The sequence below is a fragment of the Microtus oregoni genome, unplaced genomic scaffold (assembly GCF_018167655.1).
Source record: "Microtus oregoni isolate MIOR12 unplaced genomic scaffold, Mior012 000004F_ref0000308, whole genome shotgun sequence".
Taxonomy (NCBI): domain Eukaryota; kingdom Metazoa; phylum Chordata; class Mammalia; order Rodentia; family Cricetidae; genus Microtus; species Microtus oregoni.
The window spans coordinates 58,072,169-58,095,162 of NW_024543063.1; the positions used below are offsets into that span (position 1 = coordinate 58,072,169).

The 22,994-nt window shown below is 43.7% G+C and overlaps 1 protein-coding gene and 1 pseudogene across 1 annotated transcript in view; one reads left to right on the plus strand and one right to left on the minus strand.

Annotated features, from left to right (window-relative positions):
• Positions 1–15,778, plus strand: part of LOC121447353 (carboxylesterase 1D-like) — a 38,017-nt gene extending 22,239 nt beyond the window's left edge. Inside the window, 8 exon segments of the mRNA XM_041650543.1 lie at positions 1,294–1,434; positions 3,130–3,210; positions 3,474–3,621; positions 4,051–4,182; positions 5,101–5,173; positions 5,471–5,612; positions 13,963–13,979; positions 15,592–15,778. Coding sequence (XP_041506477.1) covers positions 1,294–1,434; positions 3,130–3,210; positions 3,474–3,621; positions 4,051–4,182; positions 5,101–5,173; positions 5,471–5,612; positions 13,963–13,979; positions 15,592–15,778 — 921 coding nt within the window.
• A 5,604-nt stretch (positions 15,779–21,382) lies between these two features.
• Positions 21,383–22,485, minus strand: LOC121447354 (annotated as a pseudogene).
• Between the last annotated feature and the right edge of the window lie 509 nt (positions 22,486–22,994).

Here is a 22,994-nt window from a genome sequence, read left to right on the forward strand (position 1 = left end):
CCTTGTGTGTATACTTGATGCCCTACGAGGGAAAATCATTTTTCAGGGTAAGATGAGGATAAGAGTTAAGTCCTGCCTGACTCCTACTTCAGTGCTCCCTGTCAACAGTATATCCCCCGCTAGATTCCCCATTCTTGTTTACATTTCATTCTTCCAAATGGCACTGCTGGGAGGAGGCTCCGTTCGAACCTTCCACTGCCTATGACATCTCCATTTCAGTTTTGGAATGTGTGACCAGGGGAAAAAAAGATGTTATGTGTTCAGATTTAAGAGAGAAATGAAACTGGCAGGTGGTGGGAGCCTTAGTTAACAGCACAGCATATCTTGAAGAGGAAGGAAATGTATCTTGTTTGTCTTGCTGTGGGGAAGACCTGCTCTGTGTGCAGTGTGGTAAAGCTGGGCGGGATGGAAAGGCAGCCGTCTGCAGACACGGGAGCTGGTTAACTATTTCTTTTGTTCTGAAGGTTTGGTTTTTCTTTCTTTTTTCCCCCTGCCTTCTTTACCTCTTTTTGGAGATGATGTCCCCGTCTCTAGCCTGGGCTAATCTGGAATTCAGAATGTAGCTCAGGCTCACTTCAAAATCCTAGCGATCCTCCTGCCTCAGGTTCCTGAATGTTAGAATTTCAGGCATGGGCCACTAAGCCCAGCTCATGATGATGAATTCTTTTTAAAAAACATGATGGAAAGCATGCTTGTGAGACTGAAACCAAAAGGAATTTACAGTTGAGTTACTCAGATCAGGAAAATGTTAAACCTTTCCTCGCCATTGTATTTTATAAATGCTGCATGCATTAATAAACCTAAACAGCATAAAGCATTTATAAACAGGAACTCCCACACAAATAAGAACTAATGGAAACTTTGTAACCAGAAGCTCCTAGGGTTTGAGAATTCCAACTCTAGATTTCTCTTTAGCAGTGACACAGTATTTGCTAATTTTATATTTACTGCAATTTTGAAGACATAGTTACTACGAAGAGCAATATCGCCATAATTGTGTAATATCTATATGTATACATACGTATTTATGTGTAAATAAACGTCAATTATTCTCATATCAAGTATATTTTAATTTAAATGAAGATGCTATGCACACCCCTCTGCATCATTATTGCTAGCTCCCAGTTGGAACTCTGTCCTCGTGTCTCAGCCCCCTTGTCAGGACTCCAAGTCTCTGCAACTATGGCTCATAGCTGCCAGAGTCTGGGTACTGGCCTTGCATTCACAAAGGTAGGAACGTAAGCATTCTCTGGGAAGAAACAATCACAGATATTGCATTGTTTTCTCCTCCAGAACTGCCCCTTCCTGCCGACTGCAGTTGATGGAGTGTTCCTGCCGAAGACTCCAGAAGAGATCCTGGCTGAGAAGAGCTTCAGCACTGTCCCCTACATGGTGGGCATCAACAAACAAGAGTTTGGTTGGCTTCTTCCACTGGTAAGAAAGGACAGACGTCATGCGGACACACTCTTCGACCCTAAGTCATTCAAGGCTTCTGTCTTTGCTACCTCTTCTCTGAGTCCAGAGAAGTTGAACTCATTGCCCTGAGTAGACATTGCCACAAAAATCTTCTCCAGGATGGTTCAAATGTCTCCTGGAGGGTTCAGGCCTCAAAGATCTCGTCATGTATCTCATGAATACTCTGTCTTCCTATTAAAGAGTCCTGAATTGACCCATAGAGATACTAATTGTGCCTCTCTCAGAAGGATGTCAGATATGGGAAGGAGCTAGAGGTTCAGGAGAGCTGGGCCTGGCATAACTGTTTCCAGTTTGCATGTGGAGTTCCAGGTCCTGTGGATCTCCACACGTGATCTAAGGCCCCTCGGTGGACAGCTAAGCCAGATGCTAGCTAAAGCAATAGGATAGGCTTTATGCAGTAACTTGACTGCAGTAAGTTAAACAATCAATCATGACTGGAACTCACATCTCTGACACTAAAAGATATAGATGACTCCAGGATGAGCTGAGAACAAAGAGGGCACTGCAGTTGAGTCCAATGGCTACACCCAGGCTTTGTGAACTAACAGTCACCTGCAGGACAACTGTCAAGCCTTCTTCATGATAGGACTCAGGATTGTGAAGTGCAGTGCTCATGGCATTCAAATACCTTTCCATGGAGACTGGCAGTCTGGCCAAGACTTGTCTCCCCCAATATGTTATTCAAACATGTTTTGAGTTATTTTTATTGTTTAGAGATTACTTTCAGATCCTTGAGAAAATATTTTGAGTCTAGGAGTCATATCCCAAGCAGGAAAATGGTCGACAATTGAAGCTTTTTAGAATGACTGCATCTGAAAGCATCACAGTTTCTCAGGCAGGCGTTGTAGGAGGTTCTGCTTATTCCAGGGTGTTCCTTTGGCTGCTGTGCTACTTGGCCATGTGATAGTCCTGTCTCTGAGTGTAGAGGTTCGGATATGACCAGAGCATGCGTAGAGTTCCGCAACTCGCACTGCAGGAGGATTTCAGAGGTCACCAAGAACACAAGCATTATGACTGATATTGGTTTCCTCTGTCACCTGAGTCTGAGAGATGTGTGTTCTATGGCCTCTGTCCCTGAGCTCTCTGCTTCTGTATACATCACCATTGTTTAAACTTTTTCTCATCAACTGGAGGACCAGCATACCCCATAGATTAACATGTCAAATACACACACACACACACACACACACACCACACGCACATGCGCACAGGCACGCACATGTCTGTGTGCACGTGCTTTAGTATGTTTTGAGCTTCTAGATGTAAGTCCTTTTGTCTCACTGATTTTTTTTTAACTCTTGGAAGATCTATGTTCATTGAGACCCAACAAAGAAATTTCATGCTTTTAATTGAGTTCATTGGCTTTCTTACTGGGTTCTTTCTGTTAATTCTTTTTTTTTTAAATATTTATTTATTTATTTATTTATTTATTTATTTATTATGCATACAATATTCTGTCCGTGTGTATGTCTGCAGGCCAGAAGAGGGCATCGGACCTCATGACAGATGGTTGTGAGCCACCATGTGGTTGCCGGGAATTGAACTCAGGCCCTTTGGAAGAGCAGGCAATGCTCTTAACCACTGAGCCATCTCTCCAGCCCATTTCTGTTAATTCTTGAAGATTCTCAAGTTCTCAATATTTTTTTTCAACAGATTATGGGATATCCACTCTCTTTAGGCAAACTGGACCAGAAGACAGCCACATCTCTTCTGAGGAAATCGAGTCCCTTTCTCGTAAGAGGCTGATGGGGGATTGTGAGAATTGACAAAGGAAGCACAAAGGGCTGGGGGATCATCTCAAAGAGCAGAAACACCAATGGCACAAACATTTGTAGGCTTGGAGTTCTGTCTCATTTTCATGCCTTTAACCCTTCATCAACCTAGCAGAGACTAAAGGGTTAAAAAAAGGTTCGTGATCAACAAAGACGTATAAACTAGCCAAAGAAGTCACATTGCTTACCATTTAGGACAGGGGTTACTTCCTTGATCCATTTCAGAATGTCCCCGAGGATGTGATACCTGCAGCCATTAAAGAATACTTAGGAGGGGCAGAAGACCTTGTCCAAAACAGAGACCGGTTTGTAGACTTGATCGGAGATTTGTTATTTGCCGTGCCCTCTGTCATTGTGGCTCGTCGTCACAGAGGTGAGACCTGAGGGTTGTGTTGCAGAGGGTCTCTGGCATCAGTATTAGTTTCTGACCCATTTATCTCCGAGCGTGGAGAGATGCGGACACCGCTGAGAGTTAGGCCCTGAGTCTTGGTTCTACATGATCGGGGGTGTGTACTGTCCTGCTGTGTTATCTGCTAGTAAGTAGCTCATGCTGAGGAAGAGACCCAAATGCACGCAGTTAATTCAGAAGGTGATTTTGGAAAGCAGCAGTCAGGAGATGAGGAGGTGACCCAGGAAGATCGGGAGGCTCATGGTGACACACTGCCACACTCGTGTTCAACATAGATGGTGGAGGCTGGAGAGTGCCAGGGAACAGTCAGGAGCTCCTTTTGGAACTGGAAACCTTGAGACCATCCAGATTTATGCCTCCACATGAATTGAACATGGATCGGTGTCTTCTCAGATGCTGGAGCCCCCGTCTACATGTATGAATTTCAGTATCACCCAAGCTTCTCATCGGATCTGAAACCTGAGATGGTGACGGGTGACCATGGGGATGAACTCTTCTCAGTATTTGGTGCCCCATTTACAAAAGGTAATAGTTCCTTCTTAGTTATGGAGTCTTGAATTAGAAGGCCTGCGCTCCAGTCTTTTTTGGGTATCCTTGAGAGAGTTTCTCCTCTTTGGTCTTAGTTTCATGGTTCAACAGAATGGAGCTGAGGTAGCTTGAGCAGTCTCTAGTCTTTCCCTGCCCAATGGGCATGTAAGTATACTGTGTCTCCAGTATATAGTCTCTTAGAATCCTGACCTGTAACTTCACCTACAGGGCATTGCTTGAAAAAGAGAGTGCTGGTAGTTTCCTACTCATAGGGGTATGGGGAAGGCTGGAATTTGCATTAACTTTGAGTTAGGCATAAAGTATTTCTCCATATGTCACGATTTATTTAAAACTCACCTATTTTTAGCTTGTGCACTATTTGAATATTTTCACAAATGTCTACCATACCTTAACTCTCAGCAGTTGCTTGTGACTCATGACCTTTCTCATGGCACACCAGTGTCTCCAAGCTGAATTACTCATGAGGATCTTTACATTTCTCATGTATTTCAGACTATTAAAGGTGTGTGTGTGTGTGTGTGTGTGTGTGTGTGTGAGAGAGAGAGAGAGAGAGAGAAAGAGAGAGAGAGAGAGAGAGAGAGAGAGAGAGTCTTAAAGAAAGACCCAACAGTCAATAGCAGTCCTACAAGGTAGAGAAAGCCTTCTGGCATCTCATTCTCATGGGAAAATCTGAAGATGCAGCCTAGAAAGCAAAAGCATCCAGCTTACTAATGAACCACCTGTTCATTGCTGAATGTGTGAAATTGGTCAGGATTTTATTCACATGCAGATTTTCACTCAGTTGATATGGAATAAGAGTACAGAACCCACCACGGTAAAGGCTTGCACGGCAGAGATGCTGTTGGCGTATGGACCAGTAGGAGCAACTAAAGGCTTTTCTCCTCTTCCTCACAGGTGGTGCCTCAAGTGAAGAGATCAACATCAGCAAGATGGTGATGAAGTTTTGGGGCAATTTTGCTTGGACTGGGTGAGACTGGTGGACAGGGTTAGTGGGAGAAGTAGGATGTTATGGGGAGACGAATGGGGGAAGAGGTGGATTTTAAAGTTTGAGTGGACAAAGGCCTGAGCATATATGACCATAGTACTTTGACAATGAGAGCTCTCTAAGAGTGGTCAGGCTGTCCAAGTAGATGGAGCGCTCCTCATCCCCAGAGCGGTAAGTCCCATGGCAGCAATATATATCCATACACCGAAGATCCATCCAATTTAGAGAGAAACAAGGGAACCACATAGCAGATTTGAGAAACTTTGATTTTGATTCCAGGAACCCCAATGAGAAGACATTTTCTGCATGGCCAGAATACGATCAGAACGAAGGATACTTGAAGATTGGTGCAACCACTCAGGCAGCCCAAGGGCTGAAGGATAAGGAAGTGGCATTTTGGACTAAAGTCTGGTCCAAGGAGGCAGTGGAGAAGCTCCTCTAGGAAAAAAATTGAACTTTCAAAAGTGGGAAGCCCAGCTAGCTTTGAGGGGAGGGCAATGCAGCAAAGGCAGAGTTAGACCATGTGGTGTTTATAGATGAAAAGGCTTCTTATTGTGGGGACTTCAGAACTGTGTGTGATGGGACATGGGAAGGCAATAAAGATGGGATGCCTATCTCATGGCCCTAATTCGCAGAAAACTCTAGCTCTTTTAGAGCCCAAACCACTGTCTGTGTCATGTCTTTGGCTCCAAATGAAGGTACCCTTCTCTGGCAGAGGAGGATGAAGGAACTGAAAAGTGAAAATGATAAAAACCATCGCAGGAAGACAACACCATGGGGGTGGGGATGAAGGAAGAGTTTTCCTGAAATATAGAGGTAGGCAGGGACTTGGGAGGAGGGAAGTGTGAGTATTAACTAGCTCACCCTCCCTCTCCAGATGGAAACACTCTCCTGCACGTTTGGAGAGTGACTAGATGCTATAGTTTACTAAAGTGCTAAAAGCTGCACACGAGCTACACTAAGGGTATAGAATTCCTGGAAACCAAAGACCCAAGGAGGAGAGTCCATCCATCACAGATTCTTCTCCATGAGGGGCTGGCAGGTGGCCATGATTAACTGGGGACAGTAGAATGACCGAATAAAGATTGTCCCTTGGGTTCAGGTTCAAACCACTTCACAGTGATTGGAGAGACGATCTGGCAATTAGCAGCACTTGTTGCTCCTCCAGAGGATCTGGGCTCAATTCCCAGAACCCACATAGTGGCTCACAACCATCTATAATTCCAGTTTCAAGGGTTCTGATGCCTTTTTATAACCCCTGTGAAAACCAGGCATGTACCTGGCACACAGGCACAAATGTAGGTCAAATTCTCATACATATACAACAAGCAGACACACAAACACAGCAGATCACATAGGAACAAATCCCATGGCAATTGGAGGGAAAATAGCAAGGTGACCTCCCCTTTGGTTCTGGTGAAGACTTATTAAGGACACAAAAAGGAAAATGGTGACAATTCACACTCTTAGCAGGGGAGGGGAAGCTGTCATGGTTGGAGATCACCATAGATCTTTAAGTGTTGATGTCTTAGGGCTTCTACTGCTGTGATTAAACACCAGGATCAAAAGAAACTTGGGGAGGAAAGGGTTTATTTTATCTTACAGTTCTACATTACAGTTCATCACTGAGGGAAGTCAGGGCAGGAACTCAAGGCAGGGAGAGATGGGGAGGCAGGAGCTGATGCAGAGGCCATGGAGGAGCGCTGCTACTGGCTTGCTCCCTTGTGGTTTGCTCAGTCTGTTTTCTTATGAAGCCCAGGACCACCTTCCTAGGGGTGGCACCACCCACATGGAATGAGCTCGGCCATATCAATTACTAATTAAGAAACATTCAGCAGAGCTGTTTGCAGGACAATCTTATGAAGGCATTTTCTCGGTTAAGATCCTCTCTTCCCAGATATGACTAGTTTGTATCAAGCTGCCAAAAATAAACCACAAAAACCAAAAAACAAACAAACAAACAAACAAAATACAACCAACACAGCTGAGAAACACAGAATCATTGAGAAGGCTCCATCTCCAAGACTGAGGAACACAGAGTTCTCCTAAAATTGAGACTAGACCTGAATGAGAGAAATCACTTCTGGGTGCTACTCCTGAGTCAGTAGACATGAACTGTTAAGTACTAGAAACTGACTGGGTAGAGAAAGCAACTCACCTTGGAGGGAGGTAGAAACAGCAGGCAAAATACGGAACAAAAATAGTATCAAAGATACAAGGTAATACTTTACACTTTTTGAAAAATTTTAAAACAATAGCTAATGGACATTGTTATATTGTTTGAAGAGATAACAAGATCAAAACTGGATACGGAATACCCAGGGTGAGCAGTAAAGGTTTTCTCTCCTTCTACGTAAGAAGGAAAATATACAAGTGTAAGTCTTGCATACTACATGTCCAGAAATCCAGCATATTATTGCTAATGGCAAAGTCTGATGTCAACTTGGGCACTAAGGGGTCCTTTAGGCTGCAGGTGCCTCTGTGTGCCTTGTTGGACGAATGTGAAGAAATGGGTCCCTAGGTGTCCCTGTGTGAACAGGGCACCACTCAGTTCTCTTTTCAAAATAAAGAGTTTCAGATTTGTTAAAAATCTTTACACCCTTCACACCCTTGAGCCTATGCTGGGTGGTATCCAGTCATTGCCTTGGATGCTCTAAAGCCATCTTTCTTATTGTCCCCATGCAAACTACTTTATTTTAGAAGATTTATTTCTCTGTGTATGAGTGTTGTTATCTCTGGAGACCAGAAGAGGGCATCAGATCCCCTGGAGATGGAGTTAAAGGCCTTTGTGAGCTGCTAGTTGTGGGCACTACAAACAGCTGCGGTCTTCTGGAAGAGCAGTGTTCTTAACTCCTGAGCCTTCTGCCCACTCTGCTTGGCTTCTTTTCATTCTTCAGCAGGAACATTTCATTGGTCCCAATACCAAATAGGCTTTTCTGATCTTCTGAATATTCTTTGCTTTCAGTTTTCATTGCACACCTGGCTAAAAACAGCTGACAATCATAGCACCATAGTCCAAATACTGCTCTACCACGAACTTGCTTCTGCTAAGTTATTCTAGCATCTTTAAACTTAGTCTCAAAACAAACCCCAGAGCCTATAGCTACATCTTTTCCAAATCCTTTCTGCAAACTAGTTCCAGAGATTTCTGGACCCTATGCTTAAGAATAGTCATGGCAACAACCCCACAGCCCAGTATCTATCTATTTTAGTCAGAATTCATGTCATTGTGACACACAGTCAAGAGAAGGTGAAGGACTCATTTTGGCTCAGTGTCATTTCATCATGATGGGAAGGGCGTGGTGGAGCTGGACACTGAAGGAGAAGATGTCTGTTCCAGGGGATTCTCTGCTCTTTCTCCTTTATTCCTTCTGGGCTTCCAGCCTATCAGACGATACTGCCCGCTGCTGCGCACTGCGCCCCCGTGTCTGCGCTCTGTGCACTGGCACCCAGTTCGCAAGCTTCAGGCAAGGGAGCTGGACGTTAAAATACACAAACACACACAGACAGAGAGACAACGACACGGGTTACCCTTGAATTCCCCAAGAATGCCTCCTTTATTGTGTTCAGGGGCAGATTATATAGAGATAGCACGCCCCAGCCAAACCCACCAGAAACCACTCTCCTGCCATCAGGAACTCCTGAAGGTCTTGTGCTCAGAGCAGCTGTAGGCACTCAGATCAGGGGATTACAAGAAATTCAGGATCTGGGGTCTCACTGTTGTCCACACTCAGGATAGACCTTCTGTCCTTACATGAGTCTCTCTGGAACGTTCCTAAAGACATACTGAGGTGGGCTTTTCTGTCTCCTAGCACTTCTTAAGTCAACCATGCTGACTATGAGCTATAACTGTCATAGGCCTGGGTAGCAGTCTCCTGCCAGATGAATAACAGAACTTTCCCCAATCTTTAGAATAGTTCCAGTATGGGTTTACTTTTACTATGTGTGCTCCCACTCAGGAAATATTATCTGTCTCAATATCTTGGAGGGTTTCTCTCTCTCTCTCTCTCTCTCTCTCTCTCTCTCTCTCTCTCTCCATTTTCTAGCGCTTTCAGCTCTTATATCAAGGCTTTTATTTCATCTTCAATTGATTTTTCATAGGGTAAGAGAGGAATCTGCTACTCAGTTTTTGTGACATCATTTATTGAAAAGGTTCTGTCTTCCAGCATTTAGTTTAAACCAAGTTGGCTATTTTAGGGTACTTTATTCTATGACATTTGCTTATATGTCCTTTTATGCAAATGCCATGTTTTTTTTTAAACTATGGCTCCGAAATAAGTATTTGAAAACAGGAATTGTGATGCCTCCAGTATTACCATTCTGCTGAAGAGTGTTTTGGTTATCGGAGACTCTTTTGCTTCATATGAATTTTAGGCTATTTCCCCCGTTTTATGAAGACAGTCGTATTTTGATGGGGATGTTATTGAAACTGTAGCTCCCTTCCTGTAGAATGGCTATTTTAACACTCTCAGTTCTCTTTATCTATGAACACCTGAGGTTTTTGGGTCTTCTAGTATCTCCTTTAACTTCATTTCCTATGCTTAAAAATTTCAATCATTGAAGGCCTTCTATCTCTTTAGACTTCTTGTTAGTTATTTTATTTTGTTTTGTGAGGTTATCATGAATGGTGTTGTTTCCTCATTTCTTCCTCAGAGTTTGTAGTGGCATTTCAATTGTATTTTAATAAATAAAGCCTGCCTGAAGTTCTGAGAGTAAAACGACCCCACTAGTCAGCCTTACAGTCCAGGTTATGGTGTAATCCTAGTAACCACAATGCCACGTACCTTTAATCTCAGTAACCACTCAAGTTGCCATAGAAATTGGGTGGTGCATGCCTTTAATCCCAGTGGTGCACACCTTTAATCCCAGCCCTAGAAAGAAATATAAAATGGGAGGAGACAGCTCTCAAGAGAGTCTCATTCTGACATTCCTAGAGGCAGGATCGCCATTTTCAGACTGATGTCGAGGTAAGAACCAGTGGTTGGCTGTTTTGCTTTTCAGATCTTCAGGTTGAACCCCAGTTTCTGACCCTGAATTTTTATTAATTGTGATTTAAGAGTTCATTATTGATATATAAGAAAGCTAATTTTTGCTGTTGACTTTACTTTGTGTCCTGAGTCTCTTAAAACCATTGCCATTATAAGCTGATACAGACAAAATAGAATTATAAACACTTCCTCAGTCTCAAAACAAGTGGAGCAATAGGAAAAGACTTCAGAATAAATGAAGACGTGGGAATGTCCTCCCAACGTGGCCAAATCTGGCACAAACAGATTACAGTTCCGTTGAACAATGGTGCTTCCTCCTCATCAACTAAGAGAGATTGCCAGACTGTCAGACAGGCTAAGACAGGAAGACTCAAGCAATTGCTCCATGAGGAGTCTGACTTTTTTTTCTTTTTTCCCATTCCTTACATATTTTGTAAGGAATGTTTTGAACGAACAACAGGTTTAACACAACTGGAAACTTTAAGGTGATCCCTCTTACCCGAGTCCTTTCAGCCCGACTCTGAGAGTGTAGAGATAATCCAGAATCCAGAATCCTGAAGGCTAAGGCAAGAGGACCTCAGGCATATTCTGTAGAGAGGTTCCTGTGAGTTTATTTTTACCTGCTGCTAGAACATTTGTCTATTGCTAGAACCTCTGGTTTTAGCCTGGGCCTCAGAGGACACCTGCCAGAGGTAGAGCCCCGAGAAGCTCCAGGGCGGCTGAAGACAAGAATCGGCAGGGGCAGGGTATAACCAAGGTCTCACGACATTCGTCAGTTTGGCTTTGGTTCAGCTCCTGAGCTGCCAACTGCTTAGCTTCCCGAGGTGTTTGCATAGGCGAGTCTGACTGCCTGAACTGTTCCCTGTTGCCTGCCTCAGAGCCGCCTCCTCAGAGGGCAGTCTCCAGAGCTGATCCCTATCAATCACACTTCTTAGTGTCCCTACCACAGATCCCTTGGCTCAGTACACAGGGCGGCGACAGCTGGTATTGGAGTCCTCACCATTACGAAAAGGCTGCTCTTGCTGGTGGCTGGCTAAGTTTTCTTTGAGCAGTCAGATACTGTAGAGCTATTTGTTAATTTAAAGGGCCAGAAATGCAGAGATCTAAATGTGAAAGGAAGATTAAAACATGAGTGAGCTTGGAATTGGCACTAATGCGTTCTGACCTCAGGCCTAGGCTACAGCTTAGGGCAGAGGAACCTCAGCTGCTAAAGGGGCGTTTGGGAAGCCCGGCAAAGACCACTGCTCATTCCCCTAAAGGAAAATCATCCAGATGGCCAATAAGGGAGGTCCAGAACGTTCTGGATACTTCTTCCATTTTTCAGCCTTTTTGGACATACCAGATACTCACACCAGTTACTCTCTATTTGCTATGGTCTCCACTGGGGCTTCAAATTCCTGAACTGCAAACTCCTTAACTTACTTGCCGTAGCTCTTTAGGCCTCTGGAATCTGTTTCTGTGCGCATTCCAGATTATTATAGCTTTGTTGTTCTTTCTACCTTCTCTCTGAGGTTGCCATTCCTCCCACAAAGGACATCTGCCTACCTGCCAACCCAGCTCCCTGATGCCCTCTTGTGGATCTTTGCTTATAGCTTTTTAACAAATTGTAAGCACAAAGAAACAGAGGTTAAAAGAGAATGAAAAGCTACCCCACAGACACTCACACCACACCGTTTGGAGGCTGCGTGAATACTAAGCCAATGAATATTGGCGGGGGATGAGTAGTATAGAATAAAGGAAAGGTCAGTTCACTAAGAATACACAGCAGAGCTTTGTATGTATGTGATGGCGAACATCATGCTTAGAGGATAAAGTTAAAATATGAGGCTTGTAATAACAAAATTGCCTTTATCTTGTATAAACCGTGAGGAAGTTGCTCCGACTTTGAATATACCCTGTCAGCTGGCTCAAGATAGATCACTTTCTGGTGCAGTTTGGCTATTCTTAAAATATTGTCGATTGTTGTGAAATACTTTATTTCCTCAACTATTCCTACAAGGTAATGGGAATGAATGTCTTTGGGTCCCCTTGGACTCCTGGCATGGGGGGGGTGTCAAAAAAATCAGAAAGTCCCAGTGCTTGGGAGAGTCATGAGCAGATACCTAGTGCCTAGACTTCAGAGAGGAGCATTGAGTCCCTGAGGGTTTCCAGGCTGGGAGCTGGGGAACAGAGAGAACTGGGGCTTGGGGGAGCCACCAGCAGGTTTTCAGAAAAGCAGAATTTGCTGCCCCCACTGAGGGTCTAAAATTGGGAAGAGGAAAGACTATAAATAGACATACTGACAGTAGATAAGACATTGCCGCTATGCGTGTGCATGGGCTATCTACCTGGAGAGGGAAAAGACATACAGATGCACTATTATGGTGGTATGTATATATATATATATATATATATATATATATATATATATATATATATCCCTGATGCTTACAACTATGTATATATAAGCATTGATTTTTCTCTAGATATGTATGTTAGTAATAGTTATGTTTTCACTTAAAGGAAGCATTTGCAGTTCTTTTGCATCTCACAAACTGATTTAAGTGCTGGGATAATCAGCAGCTCTGGGGTACTGCAAGCACTTCTTATAACCCAAACCTCTGCGAACGCTGTAGTGTCTCAGCCTCTACACTTCCAGGTACATGTGGGCAGGGGATTGTATCCTAGGCAGAGCATAGTGAGAATGTGTGATCAGAATCCAAGCTGAAAATAAAGAATTGTATTTCTGGAATTTTCATTGGGAAGCCAGATCTCAATGAAGTCAGTTTTCCGAGAGGTTACTGGGATATTGGTCTCTCATTCGGACCCCTTCCAGGCTAAGGGCTCTCTGTTTTGGATTGACTTGAGCACATACCTGGCATCTGGATGAAGCATCCTGCGCTAGGCTGCTCAGTCTAGGAATAACACCTTGGTCTGAGCGACTCAGACAGTTTTGTGCACCCCAGCTGAATACCCTGATCAAGGTCAGTTACCGGAGTCTTTTTGTTGTTCCTGGAATAATGTTCTTTCCCTTAGGTGTCCTCCACCAACCTTTGGGATCGAGCTGTCTGTTTCTTCTTTACCATAGATTCTCAGGTAGTACTGGGTCAGGGTGTATCATCAGAATATCAAAAGAAATGCCTTTTGTTTAGTCTCAGTCCGGACTAGGGGCTCAGTGAACTGCCTTTTGCTAGTGTATAAAGGCCTTGCTATTTCCACAAACTCTGGTATCCAGAGGCAGCAACACCCAGCTGAACCCAGGAACTTTCAAACCTGCCTCTTAATCTTTGCAGTTGGGGTCTGAAGGAAGGCAGCAGTTCTCTGAGACAGGTTCCTTTGCCTTCTCTCAGTTAGTAGCCAAGACAAGTAGACTCCGATGTACAAAGTTGGGCTTTCCTTGGAGTAGGACCTCAAGTACATTGTAGGGTGCTGTGACTAGCATATCCTTTCAGGCAGCCTGCTACTCTCTCGCCTGATAACATCAAAAAGATGAATCCCCTGACGCAATAGGTAACCGGGACACTTATCAGGGGCAGGTATGTTTTTTGTGAGTTAGAGGCCAGTCAGATCTACATAATAGAAAGACACTATCTCAAAAAGCCAGAAAGAGAGAGAGAGAGAGAGAGAGAGAGAGAGAGAGAGAAAGAGAGAAAGCACCTCTATAATACAGAAGTACTTCTATAAGATAAATTCCACCCTGACACAATTTGTTGATGTGGAGTACAGTCGACATTTTATAAACTGTTAATACAAAATTATGCACTGTCCAGCTCCAGTCAGTTACCCTTGCCTGCTCTCTCCCAGATCTCCAAAAAGGCACCGCATCCATCCTTCACATCCACTCGAAGGACTTTTGGGACCATTTCTTTTTTAAAAAAGATCTTTTTCTTTTCATCTTTTTTTGACTATTTAGTTTTTTTTCTTGGAGTTCAAGGATGAGTTCACATACAAAACTAATTAATAAATGTGATATAAAATATTAACAAACTGAAGGAGAAAACTACATAAATAGTATTTCTATAATTTATCTAAACAGTCTAACAAAACAATGGGACACTATTTTAAGAAATAGAGAAAAACTTTTAAAATTAAATGGCTGTAAGAATGACAAGCCTGTGTCATCATAAGTGAATTCTTATTTCAGAACAGAAACTGAGCCAGTTGTTGTGATTTAAGCTCATCATCCTGGCACTGGGGAATCTGAGTGTTTGGAGCACAAATCATTTTGTATAAAAAGCATTTTGCATAGCTTGGAACAATGTGAAGCTTGCAAGATGTGTTTAAGGGAGCCAGCCACAGGCGGCTCCAATATGAACCAAGCCCAAGGCAGATTCGAATATGTTAAGGAACAAACACCAAGGTAGCTCAGATATATCAATGAAACAACCCCAAGGTGGTGTTAACATGTTCATGAACTGGCCCTAAGCTGTGAACACAGATTGAGCAGAACTAATGTCCACTAGACAACACAGGAAGCTGGACCTTTGGATCCTGAAAATCAGGATCGCACTGCTGTGCTCCCAGTCAGAGCATCTCACAAAGTGGCCTCAGTGGAGGCAGAAGCAGAATTTTAAAGACGTCCTAGTGTATAGCTGCTATATCATAATCTGTACACTGTGTCCTTAGTGTCAGAATCAGAGCCTAATCTCCTGTGAAGAGAAATAGAATCGAATATTTGGGACTGGAGGTCAATTGAAGAGCGCTTAGCAGAATTGTACTAAACCTTGGGTCTAGTTCCCAGCACTGCAGAAAACCAGTTGTTGGGGCATCTTCACATAATCTCAGCATTCAGGGGTAGAAACAGGCATCAGGAGTTCAAGGTCATCCTCATCTATATAGCAGTTTGGGTCACATAATAAACTTGATGGTGTTCAAGAAGTTTTCCTCCAGCCGGGCGGTGGTGGCACACGCCTTTGCGGCTCTCGGGGAGTTCGAGGCCAGCCTGGTCTACAAGAGCTAGTTCCGGGACAGGCACCAAAGCTACAGAGAAACCCTGTCTCGAAAAACCAAAAAAAAAAAAAAGAGGAAAAAGAAGAAGAAGAAGAAGAAGAAGAAGAAGAAGAAGAAGAAGAAGAAGAAGAAGGAAGAAGAAGAAGAAGGAAGAAGAAGAAGAAGTTGTTTTCCTCCCTTCCTGAACTGTAGAGCTTCATCCTCCTTTGATTTTTATAACAGTTCACTTGCCCGAGAGTCTGTGCGCATGCCCAGCACTGATCGCCACAGGGTGGGGAGAAAGCTCCTGGTGCGTTTCTCCTCATGGCCGCCAGGGGTCAGCAGCGGCAGTGGGAGACCTGGGAAAGAGTTTAGGCGCCACAGCAGAGAACCCCGCCGAGCCTAATTTTAGAGAATACTGGGTCGTACCTGGTTGTCAGAGCGCAGCCGCAGACGCACTTAAGTCTCTCTAAAGGGACTTCTGGGATAACTGTCATTCTTCAGAGCTAACGGACTTCTTTCGCCCGCGGCTGCAGACCCCAGTCAGGGCATAGGCAGGTCGGGAGGCACTGGATACTGGCTGGGCGCTATCGCTGCCTGTGTCTCAACAGCGGTGTGCAGCACTGGCGCGATCCCACGTCCACCCCAAGGCTGCGGAGGAAGCAGCCTGAAGACTCCCAAGGTAGCTTAAGCCAGATCTCGGGGCAAGCGTTTGATTCTCTTTTTGCTTCTCTCTCTACTCCTTTGCGGTCTCCCACCCATCTCTTGCCCCCAGTTCCTCCGGTCCCTCTAAGGGCTAATGCCTCTGCCTTCTGGGCCAGACAGTACAATCTCAACCTCTCCAAGGAGATTTGCTGGTGACTGCAGGACAGAATTCGCCCTTCGAAAGCAAGCATGGAGCAGCCAGAGAATGTCCACCATGAGCGGTTTTAAAAACCACAAAGAGACCAAAGCTAAGCATGAAAGTCAAGGCAAAGGTAAGGATGGGAGCCGCTGCCTTGCTCCTCTGTGTGCCTGCTTGTTTTGTGTTCTTGGGGTTCAGTGTGGAACTTGGTGTCTTCACCAGCTGGAGGTGACCAGAGAAGGGTTCAATGTGGAACGTGGTGTCTTCACCAGCTGGAGGCGACCAGGGAAAGGCTGGGCTCCTGACTGAGGCACCGAATTGTGTCCTCCAAGCCGGTCCTAACTTGCTCAAACCCACTGGGCCAGGATACCAGGTAGCTTCCAAAGGCTTCCTGTCTCCAACATCGAGACTTCCGGCTGGAGTTTGTGTGACCTTTTTTCTTAGGTCTCTTCTGCTCTCCTGCCCAGTTCTTAGGTTCAGGAATTCAGTGACCCTGCCCTGCCCTGCCCACTGAGGCCAGACTTTACCCACCACCCCACGTACTCAACACTGCCTGTGTCCTGCTAGTCTGGTGTCAACTTGACACACACAGTAGAATTATCTGAAGAGGGAGAAGATTCCTCCATAATATTCAGCTATAAGACATTTTCTTAATTAGGAAAGGGCTCTGTATCAGCTATTGCCTACAGCATCCTGCCCTGTTTGGTTCCCGTCCTGACTGTCTTCCACGATAGACAGTAATATGGAAATGGAAGCCAAATAAACCCTTTCCTCTCCAACTTGCTTCTTTTTAATTATTTGTTTTTTTAAATGAAAACAAGCTATTTTTTTTCACTTTACATACCAATCCCAGTTCCTACTCCCTCCCTTCCACCTTCCTTCACCCCCCCATCTACTTCTAAGAGATGGTAAGGCACATTGCTTTGGGGAAGGTCCAAGGCCCTCCTTACTATATCTAGAATGAGCAAGATATTCACTCAAAGAGAATGGGTTCCCCCAAAGCCATAACAAACAGTAAGAATAAATCCTGGTGCTGCTGCCAGGGACCCTGCAGTCTGTCTCAGCTATCCGACTATAACCCACATTCAGAGGGACCTATGCTTGTTCCTTCCCAGTTTGGCTGGAGCTGGTGAGCTCCCATGAGCTCAGGTAGAGTGTTTCAGTGGGTGACCCCATCATGGTCTTGATCAATTTGCTCCTATTCTCACTCCTCCCACTCTTCAACTGGACTTTGAGAGCTCAGCCCAGTGCTCCACTGCAGGTCTCTGCCTGTTTCCATCAGTTGCTGAATGAAGGTTCTATGGTGACATTTAAGATATTCATCAATCTGACTACAGGGCAAGGCCAGTTCAGGAACCCTCTTCTCTATTGCTTAGGGTCTTAGCTGCGGCCATCCTTGTGAATTCCTGGGATTTATCTAGTGCTAGATAGCTTGCTAGCCCCATAATGGCTCCCTCACTCAAAATATCTCTTTCCCAGCCCTCATCTCTGTCTTTCCTCTATCTTGTCTATCCCAGTCCCTCAAATTCTCCTCCCCTTCCCCTTCTCCTCTCCTCTTCCTCTTCTGCCCTCCCTTCTCTTCCTCTTCTGCCCCCACCCCTCTGCTCTCACTTTTGTCTGGCGATCCTGTCTGTCGCCCCTCTCCAAGTGGACCTATATATGTTTCTCTTAGGGTTCACCTTGCTACTTAGCTTCTCTAGGATCATGGATTATAGGCTCATTATCCTTTGCTTTACAGCTAGTATCTATTTATGAATGAGTTCATACCATGTTCATCTTTCTCGGCCTGGGTTACCTCACTCAGGATGTTTTTTCTACCATCCATTTGCATGCTAATTTCAAGATGTCATCATTTTTTTAAATCACTGAGTAGTACTCCATTAGGTAAATGTACCACATTTTTTTTTTATTCATTCTTTGGTTGAGGGGCATCTAGGTTGTCTTCAGGTTCTGGCTATTACAAATAATGCTATTGTAAACATAGTTGAACACATATTCTTGTAGCATGATTGATCATCTTTTGGGTATATGCCCAAGAGTGGTATTGCTGAGTCCTGAGGTATGTTGATTCCCAGTTTTCTGAGAAACCGCCATACTGATTTCCAGAGTGGTTGTCCAAGTTTGCATTCCTACCAGCAATGGATGAGTGTTCCCCTTGCTCCACATCCTCTCCAACCAACATAAGCTGTCATTGGTATTTTTGATCTTAGCCATTCTAATGAGTGTAAAATGGCATCTCAGAATTGTTTTGATTTGCAATTCCCTGATGGCTAAGGATGTTGAACATTTTCTTAAAGTGTCTTTCAGCCATTTGAGATTCTTCTGTTGAGAATTCTCTGTTTAATTCCCCCAGTTTTTAATTGGATTATTTGTAATTTTGATGTCTAATTTATTAAGTTCTTTCTATATTTTGAAGATCAGTCCTCTGTCTGATGTGGGGTTTGTGAATATGTTTTTCCATTCAGTAAGCTGTCATTTTGTCTTATGACTGTGTCCTTTCCTTTACAGAAACTTCTCAGTTTCAAAAGGTCCCATGTATTTATTGTTGCTCTCAGTGTCTGTGCCACTGGTGTTATATTTAAAAAGTGGTCTGCTGTGCCCATGTATTGAAGGCTACTTCCCACTTTCTCTTCCATCAGGTTCAGTGTGGGTGGATTTATATTGAGGTCTTTAATCCATTTGGACTTGAGTTTTGTGCATAGGGATAGATATGGATCTATTTGCATCTTCTACATGTTGATATCCAGTCATGCCAGCACCATTTGTTGAAGATACTTACTTTTTTCCATTGTATAATTTTTGCTTCTGTAGCTCCCTTCAACCTCTTGGAGGAGTGTGCAGTGTCATCCTTGTAGGGCTCAGGATTTAGATTCTGATTTTGGAATAATCTATTCCTTTAATTCAAACTAGTTACATGATCTGCTGCTAAACAAACAAACAAAAAGACCACCCCTTCGGTTGCTGAAGGAAAAATCTTGGCTTTTTTGGACTCATTACATCTGTTCCCAATGAATACAGTCATATGTGTGAATTCCAGGATGCTCGGGAAGGGGAAAAGATGATTCTGCACCATTTTCAATTTTCATTATAGTTGATTTTTTCCCCCTCACCTTCCAAATTAGAGCCCAACACACTAGGGGTATTATTCTTTTTTTGTTACATCCATTTCCCTGATATCATTTGCATTTACTTTAGAATTTGTAGGGTAGTATTTTGTTCTGACAAGATAATTCAAGATTTCTGATTGTATCTCTATGACTGCCTATAAAGGTTTTTAAGAACGAAACTCCCTGGGTCTTTCATCAATCTCTGGTTATGATGTATGATTTCACGTGTGCGGCCTTAACTGCGTTTAGATGCATGATTTATGTTGTATGGATTCTTGTTTGTCTCTGGGGTGTTTGTTCTTATCTCTAAAGCAGCAGTAAGCATGCGGTTCGTGTGGTGACATTCGTGAGACATATTGGTTTAAACACACTTTCGTTGTTCAGAATGGACAGCTATTGTTTACATCTCTCCTAGGAGGTAAGCACCATCCTAATCCCCACTCTCCTCTCCATGGGATATGTACAGGAAGGACCAGAAAATCCCATGGCCACTCTGTTACCTGAGATATTTCAATACCAGATGGAATATAAGGGAACACCAGTTGGAGATGATATGACTCCATGTCATGCCACTGGCTTAAGAGTGTAGTCAATAGTTCCAGGACAGGCTCCAAAACCACACTGACACCCTGTCTCGAAAAACTAAAAAACTAAAAAAAAAAAAAAAAAGAGTGTAGTCAAAATGTTTATATTCCTACCATGGTCATGGGATCGGCTTTACTGTTTCCATGTATTCTGGGATGGAAAAGGTCAACTATTTCCATCAGGAGAAAAAGTTTACAGTTGATAGGGACATCAAACATTTATTTTTGACCAACCTGGTCATTTATATGATGTATAGGGAGGCCTCGTGACAGATATATAATTGTATAATTAACTCTAACATCTCCTTTGATAAAGGGTCCATCTCCTTTGGTGAGTGATGGTGTTTGCAGGTTCCTCATCAAGTAGAGGGGGGAAAGAATGCTCACCCACTGAGATTTCACTCCATGACGAAAAAGAATAAAAACCTGAAGTCATCAAATTATCTCTACTTGTTTTTTTTTAAATTTTTCTTCCTTCTTGTCAAGATCATTTCCAAGGGACCACTGTGCTCAGAGAGCAGCTTCACATGGTGACCTTTACTACCAAGAAAAACGGTGTTGTGAATGTGTACACACATTTTGCTTGCAATTTTTGTGACAATAATTGTAGCCTGGGTTAACCAAGACACTGCTGCAGTACCCATGGTGGATTCAGAGATAGTGCTATCAGATCTTTTTTTCTTTTGATCTTTCCCCTTTCTTCCTCCTCTTCCTTCTTTTCTTCCTCCTCCCATTGGTCTTCTTGGAGACAGGCAGGTCTGGAACTTTCTATAAATGAGGATTACTTTCAACTCCTGACCCTTCTTCCTTTGCCTCCCAGGTACTGAGATTACAGGTGTGCAGCATCACCTGTGACTTTATACCTAACACATCTAATGTTGTTCAGGCTGCCTAGTTTATATATATATACCGTTTCTTGTCAGTTAGTTTTGATCGATGATCATGTGATGACATTGTTATTTCTGGATCCAGAGTTATTTTCTAATTTATTGACAATCTATGTGTGCTAGTCTGTTGACATCTCATGGGCAGGGATGGGGCACAGTGTTTAATTAAGCACAGGCATTGGTGTTAGCTCTCTGGCCTTGCAGTACCTAAAGCTGCCAGAAGAGGTCACTGGATCTTCAGGAACTTGAGTTACAGATGGGGCCATGTGGGTGCTGGAGGAAAACAATTCCAGGTCTTCGGCAAGAACAATGAGTGCTCTTAACCAATGTGCCCTCTCTCTGCCTCCCTAAGCTGCTCATATGGTAGACTTTATTCTCGGTTATTATTATTTCATTCACATAAAAGGTATTAACTCAAAAAATGATTTTTTTCTGAGACTTGGTGGTAATATTTGCTTGTGACTTTGTTTTAGATTTTCTTTATTTCCACTTATTAATGCTACATTGAAAATAAAACCATAGACCACTCCCTGAGTTCACCTTGTATTAAAGCTTTCTTATGATGTCAGTCAAGTTACCCTGTTAATTCCATAGTGTTTGAGAAAGGACCTCACTCTGCAGCCGAGGCTGGCCTTGAACTTTCTCTGTGCAAACGTGGAGTGAAATCTGAATCTTCATGTCTCTACCTCCCTAGATTTGGGGATACAGCATGTACAACCACACCACCTAGTTTCACTGTTTATAATTTTTTTCCTTTAAAAATTAGTCTATAAATGAGCATTTCACTTATTGTCAAATTGCTTTTGATTCACTTAAAACCAATTTCATTTGAGACATCATTGTTTGTTCTTGGTTGCCCAGACATGAAAAAAATCATACCATCTGCTTCCTAAACAGAGGCACATGCTGCTGGGAGAAGGTTATGGGTTGCTCTCTCGAAATATAATCTGCATATTTACAGGTAAACATGCCACAGTCGCTTTGATTCAGCTGCAGAGGAATCTCCTCTCCTGTCATGCTGTGTTGCTTCCATTCCATAGGGTTCAGCTCTATATCCCTTCTCACTTTGCTCTCATCCTGCAGGTATTGGAAAATCATCACCAGGATGTCTGGTCTCTTCTGTCCCATTGGGTCCCAGTAGACAATGGTCTTCTTTCGTAAGTCTACAACCGCCAAGGTCCAGTGGACGCCCAGATGTACCGGCACGAGGACAATGTTCTTTTCAAAGATGTTCACAGTTTGTGTCTACCGTTTTACTGCCCTGTATCCTCCACCCTTCGGTTTTGTGTAAAAACAAAATGTACCAAAGGTGTGAAGTGCTGGAAACCCTGGAGATTTGCTTCTTTCCATGAGAAGACTCATGTAAAAATTAATAATTTCATCATTGAGCCACTGGCCTTTCTGAAGAGTCTGCATGTCTCCTCGAGTAACGTTCAGCTTGAATGAACTACTTAAGATTTCGTTTTGTGGCCCTGGGCCTAGCGCACTGGCGATTTCTCTCTCCACGTCAGGTGTCACCTCAGGGAACTGATCTTGGTCTCTGCCCATCTCCTGCTCCTCCAAAGGCTTCCCTTGGGCATTAACCTTGTTTTGTTGATGATGCCCCTGGTGACAGTATTTTTACAGAGCATCAGAGTTGGGGTGGTGTCTCCTCTCACTTTTGAGGGTCTTTCCCACTCCCTTCAGGGTTTCACAATGTGACTGATGAATAGCCCTTTTCAGTAGTGAGGGATGTTTTCTGACAGGAGAGCTAGTTGATGAGGCTGGAAGGAAATGGTTTCCCCTTCATGAATGTGCTCTTCAGTGCAACCCTTGACCTTCTTCAAGGGGTCTGCGAGTCTCCTGCCAGTGCTCAGAGGGCCAGTGTGCACATGGTCACCTTGCTGAAGATGGTCAGTGTGCACATGGTCACCATGCTGAAGATGGTCTAAATTTCTGCACTCTATGTCATGGTATTTCTGCACATCTTCCTCCATTTTGCCATAAGAATGCTTGTGGCCCTTGCCACCACCCACAAACTTCAACTCAGTCACACCCTCTTCTTGCGGGCCTTTGTCGCAGTGTTGTGTTTTTTGATGTAATGGACTCTGTTCCAGGTGATGCGATATGTCATCATATCCAGGTTTTGATCAATCAAGCTCTATTTCACTGTGTTCTTTTATTTACCCTCTTTGGAGGCTCAGCTGGCTCCTTAGACTTTTCATCAGTTCCTCTCTCCTCCTGGCCTCTTCTCTTTCTCCATGTCCCAGGATGTTGCGGAGACACGGTACCAAGTTGCCTGTGCGGACTGCAGATTGAAGAAGTGCTTGGCTTCCCATTGGTCAGGAATAGGCTCTCTGCCTGTTCTAGCATCATTAACTCAAAAATGTGTCCAACTTTAGTACTGGGGTGCTACTTAGTGATGTAATATGCCTTACATACACGAGATCCAGGATTTACACCCTAGTGGAGGAAAACCGAAGCTACTGAACAGAAGGAACTTGTA